This window comes from Typopeltis vanoorti, chromosome 18, assembly GCF_054136105.1.
Source record: "Typopeltis vanoorti isolate ZY-2024b chromosome 18, IOZ_Tvanoo_1.0, whole genome shotgun sequence".
Classification (NCBI taxonomy): Eukaryota; Metazoa; Arthropoda; class Arachnida; order Uropygi; family Thelyphonidae; genus Typopeltis; species Typopeltis vanoorti.
Window position 1 is genome coordinate 39,900,466 of NC_143566.1, and position 12,267 is coordinate 39,912,732.

At 35.6% G+C, this 12,267-nt stretch overlaps 1 protein-coding gene across 1 annotated transcript in view; it reads right to left on the reverse strand.

The window, feature by feature from the left end:
* The window catches only part of kis (chromodomain helicase DNA binding protein kismet), a 945,984-nt gene that overhangs the window by 868,191 nt on the left and 65,526 nt on the right, over positions 1-12,267 (reverse strand). The window contains exon 3 of the mRNA XM_090408660.1: positions 7,203-9,767. Coding sequence (XP_090264786.1) covers positions 7,203-9,665 — 2,463 coding nt within the window. The 5' untranslated portion in view covers positions 9,666-9,767. The remainder of the gene's footprint in view (positions 1-7,202; positions 9,768-12,267) is intronic.

Sequence of the window (12,267 nt, forward strand, 5' to 3'; positions counted from 1 at the left end):
AAAATCTGAACTTTTTTTTTTTTGTTGTTGTTGTTGGCAATATTAATTTTTGCTTCAAAAATTATTAAATAATAATAATCTTTGATCAAAAGAAAAGCCAAATAATATTTTCACTGTGAGAATTCATCCTGACTGAGTGGAGCATATTAAAATTGGCACTATTTTATTTTTGAATAATGTTAAGAGGTGTATTGAAATTAGAGATGGTCTGCAGGTTTTAAGTTTTTCCCTGGAAAAAGAGGAAAGGATAAACCGTCAATGAGATGAATTGATGGAGTGTTTGGAGTGACTGATCTTCAGAGGGAGTTGAAGCCTCCAGAAAAGTATACAACAGGACTACATGGCGAGGCCTGGTGTGGCACATCACTAAGCATTGGCGTGACCATCTGTGGATGTCCAAGTGAACAAATGGATGGATATATGAACATTTTTAGAATTATATTTAGTGTTTTCTTGTTATTTCCTGTTATTAATTTTTATTATTTATTTTATTTTTACTTTTTTTGAGAGAGAGACTATAATTTATTATATTTTCCTCTTAATTTTTTTCATATTTTGCCAAATGACAGTCCTGAACCTTCAGGATAACCTGCAGATACATCAAATATGGAATATATTATGTCATAAATTATCTCCATAAGATATACACAATTCTATTCTCAAGATTTCTAGAAATAAATAGATTCAATCAGACAATAATTGACTGAATTTTGATGAATATTTTAATAATTGATGGTATTTTGTCACTCGCTAGTGACAAAATACCATCGAACTTGGTTATAATGAGCACCAAGGGACTGACAAGATTTCCTTGTTATAATCATTATTCATTATATCAGTGATGAGTTAAATCTACCTCCTTTTTTTTAATTCTCAATTTTTTTTTTTATTGAGAATGGATTCCAAAGAACAAAAGCAGTATTACAGAGAAAAAATAATATAATTACTTGATAATCCATTTTTAAATCAATCCAGTCAAATGTTGTTACATACAAAATCGTCACGTCCAAACTAATGAATATTTGACATTTCGCAAACCGAGAGACTCTTTTTGTAGACATGCTTCTGATGGAAGCATGTCTACAAAAAAGGTTTGTTTTTCACTGATTTTACTATTGTGGCAGTGTTTGGGTCAAGTAAGAAAGGAGGGCTGGAGGCTAGACAGTGATGGGATAGTCTCAAGGACAAGATTAGGTTATAAACCAGCCCATAATCCAATGCATGTGGTCATAAAGGTAAGTCACTCCTTTCATTGTCTATTCCAAGAATTACTCAAGCAATTAAAAATGTTTGCATAGTTACCAAAATTTGGATGGTATAACCAGGTGTTACACTCATTATAAAAGTGATCAATTGTATGGTAATATGAGAACATGTACTTTTCCAATCAATTTGATGTAACAATTTTGCTTTAGCAGGCCTCTCAGATCATGCTCTTAACACCCTACACCAAACTGATTCAAAAAGTACATGTTCTTTGCATCATAAAAACTTTGTATGAACAGAAATTTAAAGAAGCCTGTGAAATTTTAATTAACCATTCTAACCTTAACAATAATGGTGGCATAAAAATCAAGAATTTGGATGGCACACATGTGGCCTATTTAGTTCTTCAAGTTTTCCAACCCTCACTTTAGGACTCTAAGCAATTGTTTCAGCTTTTGTTGGCCACCATCCATACTGTTTTGTTGTAATTTATATGTATACTTATATGAATAACTTTGTGGGAACATGTTACTCTCTAGCTTAATTTCTTTTTGTAACCAAATAGATAATAATAACAGGATTCTAGCATTGATGTAGTAAGGTTTTTTCCCCCCACCAAAAGAGTCAGGCCAACAGTTTTAACAGTTGACCAGATCAACTTTAGAATACCATGTTGATTGCAATGCAGCTTGTTTCTTGGTATATATATGTGTGTATATTCCAGATGATGACCTTAATGTTAAGGTCGAAATGTAGAGTTTTTATTTTGGTTTATATTAAACTGAAGTTTTACTCTAACACAGTAGTTGTTTCCATACTTTTTGTGATGAATTCTGATCACTGTGTAACCATGAAGGAAAGAATTACTTGGTTTTTCTTTTGGTCACAAGAGAAAACAAAAAAAATCAACATTGGCAACAAATACTCAAATAGCAAACCAGTCCAGAGTTTGATGGAATCCACTAATATGATAAGCTTCAGCCTCTAAAAAACATCCTAAGCAAGTTTAATGGTACTTCACCCCCCCCTCCTCCCTTCAAATACTTGCTTAGCAAAACAAGTATCTGAAACTATAATGTGAGGAAACAATCCAGAGAAAACCAAGCAATATAGATGGACTGATGCAGTGCTTCACAAGATCAAAATTGGCATGCTAATCAAATCACAGACGTGACATATAATATACAAATTTGGAAAAAGAACTGTTCATCAGATAATACTAATGTAATCTTAATTGTGCTGAAGTATAATGAACGATAGTATACCCCAAAAGTGCACACACCACCCTGCTCAACTGAAAACTGTATTCAAACTACAATTCACAGAAGCAGAAATAAGAAGACCATAATTAACTACTGCTGCAATTTCTCTGCACAGGATTATTCACCTAAACAGTAAGAAAAAGGAAAACTTAGTCTTATTGCCTTGAAAATTTTAAGAGCTTAAGATATTCAACTTCTTTTGTGATATTTAACCATATGCTTTAGTTTAAACATCACAAAATTTCTAGTTTCCTTCCAGTAGCTAAACTTCTGGATTTACTTGAAAGAGACACAGAAATACAAGCAACTACTGAGAATTGAACTATTTACTGCACAAAAATATGATATGAAGATACTCCCACATCTAAAAAATGTGTAATTGACAAATGGGGGGGGGGGGATTCAAATTATGAGGTATACTATATGGATACTGTCTGAAATGCAGTTTGTTTGCTACAATGAATTTTTGAACTTCTTGTTCATGATATCTAGCTAAAAGTATAACTGATGCATACAAGAGTTCGGATGGAACTCTCATCAGTTCATAATATCACTACTGTGCAGCTGACGTATAACAAGTGAAACAGAAGTTCTGGTTGGGGGGGGAGAGTATTTTTATTTAATATTTATTTCTTTATAACTTATTTATTATTTAAAGTGATAGAGTAATTTCAAACTGGGAAACTGGACAATAAAATAACATTAACTGTGCCTACAATTATAGAATCATGCGTACCCCAGTAAAAATGTATTTATAATACAGATATTTTGTTTTCATATCATAAGACATTATCAATGGGAGTACAGATCAACAGTAAGGAATTTAAATAAAAGAAACAGAGGGCATGCATTACACTGAAATCTCTCTCTCTCTCCACACACACACACACACACACACACACACACACACACACACACACACACACACACACACGTCCACTGTTTAAGAACTATTGGGCTGAAAATGAAATTAGATAATTTGTGTTCAAAAATTAAACTTATGAATAGATTTATTTAATACAGTTAAGCATAACAATTTTCCACACTTTAGGAAAGTGTAAGGCAGTTATATTACAACTGAGGTTAGGTCGATGAAGTAGGTCTTCTGCATTTTCTTTGTATAAACATTTGTGTTCATACAATGATCTATGTAATAGTTTGGTGTTTTTTCATTGGTTCCTATGAACAGTGTTTTCAATCCCAAATTATGCTAGGCCAGATTTGTGTGAATTGATGAGCAAGATGTGGTGTTGATGTTCAGAAATATGTTTATTGACAGATCATCCTGTTTGTCCATAGTATGATAAGTTACACAAAAACGCAGTACTTCATACATGTCAGGTAGCATTACTGATGAGAGTTGTCTTCTGGAGAAGTTAACAAATTATGAATTTGGTTGATAGGTTTGTAGGTAGCAATGAGTTTATCTTTTCTCATAATTTTTGCACTTGTTCAGAGATGCCTTTAATATATGGTATAGCGATACTCTGGATTTATTGTCTAGGCTGCTGTATAGGAGAACTGTTAATTATTTTATGTGGTATTCTTTGGTTGATTGCAATTTTTGTTTAAGAGATCTTTCAGAGGAACAAATTTTGTGTGCTGTAGACAATGAGGATTTTATAGTACCATATTTTTAGGATGGATGACAGGCTGATGTAGTGTGGATATGGCATCCTGTACAAGTTAGGTAGAAGTGGAAATGGATCTATCATGTTCCTGTTGGATGTGTATCTAGAAAGGAAATTTCTTTCAATTCTTTCTAATGTGAACTTATGATGATGGGTGTTGATTTTATGTAGAAATGAATGGAGTTCTGTTTCTCTGTAACTCCAACGATATCATCTATATACTGCAGCCAAATTAATGATTTTGGGTCAAGTGAGAAAATTCTTTCTTCCAGGTATTCTAGATAAAAGTTGGCTAGGTTAGATGATAGTGGTGAGCTCAAAGGAATTCTTTCCACCTGTTTGTATAGTTTATCCTTCCACATGAAGTAACCAGGTGTCATTATAAATTTGAATAAGTTCATAATGTTAAACAGAACTTTTTGGACTAAAAATTCGGTTGTTTCACTGAGTGAGTGAGCATGTGTGAGAGAGAGACACACTAAATGTCTCACTATCATGTCTGTAGGTGCCAGTTTCAGGTCTTATTCTTGCAAGAAATTCTGTAGAATTATTTTTATCAAAAAAACTATAACTAATGAGGTGGCAAAGAAGAAAATCTAACAGAAAGTACCCATCAGATTTTCTCTGAGCATGGATTGTTCATTACTAACAGAATTTGAACATAAAAATATGCATAAATTTGTACCAAGTTTGGTAGAAAAACTGGCAATAAAAAGATGAGAAACTAAGAAAACAAATATCAGCTATATTCATAAAAGTGAACCTATTCATCAAATTCATGAGTGAGAATGCAGCTGATATTTACATTTTCACTTAGAGGTTAAATAATTTGACTATTTAGGCACAATTTTTAGTGAAGGCGATAAATTAAATTTGGAAAACAGAGAAGTACTATTAAGGCCAGTATTATGTGAAGTCAACTGAATAAGTTTATATAAACTAACAATAAAAAAAATCAGCCAAAAGACCCAACTCAGACATTTTGTCTGAGTTAGGTCAAAAAAAATTATGTAATGACACACTATATGTCTGGAGTAATTAATTAGTTTGAAAGATTGCTAAATGAAACATTTAGAAATCTTTCAAACCATATCACCATGTTGTGACAGCATGGTGGTAGAAAACACTCAACAGGAATATAAAGTCATCAAACATCCAAAACATAGAAAGACAACTGGAGTAGATGATATTCAAACCAGAAATACTCAAAGATGAAAATAAAACAATATGAGAATTGCAGAGGAATTTCCATAATGAGGTGGCAAATTTCCCTAATGAGTTTCTGGTAAGAGTTATGTAATATTTTTGAGAAACAGCTAACAAAAATTGTGGAAAAGATGCTTGGAGAAAAACAAGCTGAATTCAGGCCAAATAGAGGTTGTGAGATTCAGATTTTCATTTGAATACAGTTGAAAACTCGTGGGAATATATCAAAGATCTGTATTTAAGTTTCATAGATCTGGAAAAGGCATATGACAAGACGCCAAGAGAAAATCTGTTAAAATGCTGCAGTTAGTAAATGGATATTATATCAAGTAATACTTGGCCTATATTTCAGTGGTAAGTCAGCAGTTAGAACTGAAAAGGTACAGGAAAATGGTCTGAAGGTATTTCTGATGAGACAAGAGTGCACATTACCTACACTCTTAATGATCATCAATATGGATCACATTATGAAAGAAAATGGTATTAACCACTTTACCGGTCATTATGGATCAAATACACATACTCATACCCTTCATATCCATCATATATTTCAATGTAATATCAAAAGGTATTACAATTTTAATATGCACTTCGCATCCACGATAACTTTGACGTTTTGCCGGTAGCGTGGTTAAACCTGATATCAAAATTGGCAATATTAATCTCAGCATGTCAGGAATTTGATGATGAACAATGTTGAGGCATAACTAATCCAAGATGGTATAATCACTTGACAGATTCATTGCCACTGACACACGTTTAAGCATCAAACCAGTATTTGCACATGTGCCCACTGCTGCAAAACTCATGTGTTTTTATGCTGCATGGAATTAACAGAATTAATTTTAGAACATTAACTCTCGGATTTTCTAAAAAAAAAAACTGGCACCTGAGGATATTCTGTCATAAATTAGTAGTAATGAACATGTTAAACAGAATGAGAAATGAAAGATTAGCAAAATGTGTTTGAAACAAAAATTGAAAGTAAAGATCTGAAAAGGAGAAACAGGATAGAGAAGAAATTAACTAATCAAGTTAGGGCTCTAACAATTTCTAAAAATCGAATAAGAAATTGGTGATAAAATATTACTTGTAATTGTTATACAGTTGATACATCAATTGAAAGTATGCACCAGAAAGATCTGAAAAGGAGAAACAGGATAGAGAAGAAATTAACTAGTCAAGTTAGGGCTCTAACAAAACAAGACAATTTCTAAAAATCGAATAAGAAATTGGTGATAAAATATTACTTGTAATTGTACTGAGGACAAGTACCATTAAAACAATAACATTTTTCATTTTAGCATATACACAGAGAAATGCCCCCCCCCCTCCCCCTCCAATTTTTTTCTCTTTGTCCTTCCATACCATTAAGCAGAAATGTGGCATATGTTCAGTAGCATCTTTTAAATGAAATGATTAACACATTTAAAACTATGTCAAAGGAAGAACTGGTACTATAGGTATTATTTTCTTAATAAATTGAATTTGTCAACATCCACATACATTAATTCTATGCTTATGGGGAAATTTAAAATGAATTTATAATAGCATGGTGCAACACTTCAATATCTGTTTATCTGATAATATATTCAAAGCAAATGTACATATTGCAAAGATACAAATATTATACAGATATTTCATATTTTGCTAAATAATTAACAAAGGAACTGACAACACAGACACTAAAATGTAAATATTTGAATATTATCCTATTATTGTAAATAAGGAAAGAAATACACTATTACAGTAAATCTATATGCTAACAAAAATAGTCATTTTATCCTGACAGTGTTTTAAGTCAGAAACTCTTGCTTGATATCCAATTATTAAGATGATCGATACTTAATTTTGATTCACAACCATTTTATGCTTATATATTAAAAAAAAAAATTACCTTTTGCTGATTCTCTGGGGTTTGATGTAAGCTGTACAGGTGTTGAAGCTCCTGTTGAATCTGCTGCATTTCGTATGTTGCTGCATTTTCTACCTGATATGACTGTTTGTTAATTTGATACTGATTACTTGAATTAGCAATAGGCTGCATATGGCTTGAAGATGCATTATTCATGTTATGATGTAGAGAAATGTTGGCATCTGGTCCCACAATTGGCTGCATAACATTCGCATTATTTGTAGTTGTATATGTTACATTAACACTGTGCTGTCCAGTCAATATTCGGTCTGACCCATTTGAATTTGTTCGAGCTATTACACCTGGTCCATTTGGTGGAACTGTCTGAGAATTTGGCACATGACTTGAACCCAATGTATGACCAACAGCTGGTGAAAGTTGCCCCATAGACACTGCAGTCTGTCCCATATAATGATGGTGAGTATGTGGTTGAGGTGACACATGAGTAAAGGCAGGGTTTTGGGGCTGAGGACGGGAATCACCAGTTGTGGCAGCAGCAGCAGTAGCAGCAGATGAAAGATGCTGGTGATGCTGTGATTGAGTATGCGACTGTGCTAAATGGCCATAATAAGATGAACCTACAGGATGGCCCATGGGGGAGTTTTGAACACCTGAGACACTGGCTCCTGCAGGTGGGTTATTTGGTCCTGTTCCTATACGTGGCATCACCATCTGTTCTAAATGCTGCAAGCTGTTGGACGGTGCTCCTGTATTTCCAGGAGAGAGACCCTGTCCAGGACTGGACATATGAGTGGCATTTGGACTTGGATAGCTTCCCTGAGATTGTGGAGTTGAAGATGTATGCATCAGTCTGTCAGGAGTATGAGATGGAGGCGGCATAGGAGAACCAGCAGGTGGTGTTGGAGTCATATGCTGTGGTGACTGTGTTACTTGAGATGGATATGGACTCCGGTACTGTGGACTTGTAGGTGCCTGTGACAACGACTGTGTATTAGGATATGGAGATAAATGAGGAGGTGTAACTGCACCACCTCCACTATTTGCATGTGGTGAAGGCTGAGCAGTAGAAGGATAAGGTTGGTTAGGAGAATACGGTGGGTGATACTGCTGAAGCCTAGCAGGACTTCCTGGTGGAAGGGTACTCCCATGCTGCTGCTGCTGCTGCTGGCCTGAATTCAGTCTTGGTGAAACTGAAGGGTAGCTTAACTGTTGTACAGGTCTTATACCTACCATTGGTTGCCCTATCAATTGATTTGATACTGCATGAGGCATTGCATTACCAACAGTTGTGGTATTATAATGAGGTCTACTAATCATGGACTGAGACGATGCAGCATATGGTCCCTGAGAATATGTCGGCATCACTTGTTCAGATTGAGACATGGGAGCTAGGGAAAGTTGAGTGGTTCCTGATTGTGAAGCATTAGTAGGGTGCATATGTGCACTATTCTGACCTGGGGGAGTAACATATGCTGATCTCTGAATTGTATTAGATTGTGCAGCTGAATGTTGCACGCCAAATTCTTGCCCACTTATATACTGAGTCTGATTTGGAGTGGTTGGTCGAGGACCCTGCATAGAAGCAGAACTATGAGCAAGTGCACCTGTTCCATGCTGACCTGATGTTACTGGAGTTGACTGCTGGTGTGGAGAATATCCTTGAGCAGAAGGTATACAAGGACGAGAGTGTTGCGTATGCCCTACATTGTTCTGCCAAAGCTCATTACTTTGAGCAATGTGCTGCATACTGTGTGGCTGCTGCTGTTGCTGAAGTGGCTGGTGGGTCACCGAACCATACTGAGGATACTGAGGTGAATTCTGCTGCATGTGAACTGCTGCTGCTGGACTTGGTTGTTGATGTCTTGGTGCAAGATGACCACTAACCATAGCTCGATGTTGATAGGTTGCAACTTGATTAGGTGTTACTGGTCTTGGAGATAGCTGCTGAGGCTGAGAACCATGAGTCAAAAGTGGCTCTCCTATATGATGAAGCCTTGGACCAGATACATACTGGCCTGCACCAGTGGTATTACCAACACTGCCACTCACAACAGGTCCCTGGCTGTAATTACCATAATGATGCAATTTTTGAGGCACTTCACTTTGTGGATAGCCATGCACTGCACTTGTCTGATAAACCATACCCCCAGGGCCAGCCTGAGGAGGTGGCTGTCCTTGCTGTTGTTGTGATGGATTCATACCTTGAATCAAAGCATTAGGATTTGGAGTGGAAGATGGAGGCATACCTGATATCATTCCTGCATTCATGCCAGATCCTGCAGCATGAGAACTATGGCCATAATTTCCTGTTCCTGTTAAACTGGCATCTTCTATAATCATTCCTCCTCCTGCACTAATACCATAACCTCCATTACTACTAGTGCTATTGTTACTACTACCACTACCTCCACTACTGCTGGCACCACTGCTACCACCACTACCACCACCACCTCCTCCTCCTCCAAGAAGGTGGTAATCTGCCATTACTGCCTCAGCAGTTTTATGCTACAAAGTCATAGCAATAGTGCAACCCACAGGCCACTCTTCAAACATGGCATTCACTTTGTCTTTTTAAATTTTGAACACCTAAAAATAACAAAACAATATAAAATCTTAATATAGTGATAAAAGTAAAAATTGCATGCAATTGTTTCAAGTTTTTTAATGTAATATTTCTATACTTTTAAGTTAAAATCTCAATATTAGTTTTATTTAAAGAAGAATCCATTTTATGAAGAGAAAATAGCTGTACTCAATAATATGTTGTAAAAATGTATTTATATTGTTTTATGCATAAAAAAACTGAATAATATCCAAAAACATGGTAGACCTAAAAAAACAAAGTGTTACATAAAGACTCTTCACAGAATTTTAAAACTATATAAGCTATCAAACTCCTAACCCTTTCTTCAGGACAAACTCCATCCTTTCATACATGTACACCCCTGCAACTTAGCATATTTTTGATAGACAAGAAAAATTTAATATTTGCTTAAAGTGCATAAGAAATACATTCAACAAATATTATCATTATAACAAGTTATGATCAGCAGGTCATGCACTGGAGAGGATTAAATGGCAGAAGATAAACCTACTACACAGAAACTGTTCCAAATCTGAGAGACTATTTTTGAGAAGAAATAAGCAATCCCTTAATCCCAATAAGTATGGGCAGCAATAATTAATCCAAAATCTGGCCAACTTATTTTAAGGCCATCTTTAGTCATATAGACTACCACCTATATAATCCAACCCTCAGAGAGAATAATTTTCTAGAGAATAACTATAGAAATCATTTTTATTTCTGAAGCTGGATTCAGGCCAAATAGAGGCTGTCAGGATCAGATCTTCACTTTACGACAAATAGTCGAAAAATCATAGGAATATAACAAAGATCTGTATTTAAGTTTTGTCGATCTGGAAAAGGCATATGACAAGGTGCCAAGAGAAGCTATTCAATACGCTACAGTTATATGGTGTCAATGGGGCATTATATCAAGCAATACTTAGTCTTTATTTGAGTTGTAAGTCAGCAGCTAGAATTGAAGGAATTACAGGAAGATTGTTTAATGTTAAATCTGGTGTGAGACAAGGATGTACATTATCCCCTCAGTCATTCATTACCTATATGGATCACATTATGAAGGAAAGTGGTATTAAACATGATATCAAAATTTAAGATATTAATGTCAGCTCTTTGCTTTATGTGGATGATGTTGTACTTCTAAATAAATCTGCTACAAGTCTGCAAGATTCTCTGACTAAATTGAATAACTGTTGTAATAGATATGGTATGAAGGTCAGCAATAAAAAGACAAAGACAATGAAAATAGAGAGGATCATTGAAAATTGCAACTGCGTTGTGAACGGAGAACCTGTGGAACAAGTAAAACATTTCAGCTACTTAGGCACGATTTTTAGTGAAGATGGTAAATTAAATATGAAAATAGACAACAGAATCAATAAAGCTGGTATGGTATGAAGTCAATTGAATAAATTCATATGGAATAAGAGAGAAATTAGTCAGAACACTAAACTTCTGGATCTGAGAGCTGGGTCAGAAGTAAAACACTTGACCGAAGACTAGAGACCGCAGATATGAGAGTCCTCAGAAAGAGTCCTGCGTGAACAGATGGCATCAATGGCAATACCATATTAAAAACGAGGATATTGAGGATATTAGGAAAGAACTTGACATTGTCAGCATCCAGGAATGCGTTAGAAGAGCTAATCTCAGGTGGTATGGTCACTTAAACAGAATGGGCAAGTAAAGATTAGCAAAACAATGAATGAAATTATTGAATGTAGACTTTGCCAGCAAAGAAATGTGAGGAATAGCATTTATTATTATTATTATTATTATTATTATTATTATTGTTCCGGGAAACTCCAAGGAGTCGACAGACTCATCGAGGGAGGCCCTAACATCATGTCAAGAACAACTATTTAACATTCACACAGTATCTATCATACCTTGCCTTGAACTCATTCACGGTCGTAGCACCCACAACAGACTCTGGAAGCTTATTCCACTCATTTACCACTCTCCAAGTAAAGAACCTAGCTCTAACACCCTTGTCCACCACGCTCTTGCCCAGCTTCCATGCATGACCCCTAGTCCTCCCACCACCAGTCATATTTTCAAAAATATCTTCTGGATCAATCTTATAAAAACCTTTCAGTAATTTGAATGTCTCAATCATATCACCCCTCCTTCGCCTATCATCCAATTTCTGCAACCCACAAATCTTCAACCTATTCTCATAAGGTTCATTCCACAGACCTGCTATTATCTTGGTCACTCGTCTCTGGACCCTCTCCACTTCCTCCCCATCACGAAGAAACCCTGGTGCCCATAGCTGGGCACAGAAGTCCAGATGGGGTCTTATCAAGACTCGATACAGAGGAACAACAACTTGTTCGTCTCTGCATGTTAAAGTATTTTTCAGAAGCCAAGTGATTTGGTGAGCTGTTTTAGTTACTTTTGCAATGTGCCCCCTAAACTTCAACTCCCTATCCACCAACACTCCCAAATCCCTGGCCTCATCAATCTCCTGGAGTATGATTCCACCAATGCGATATACTG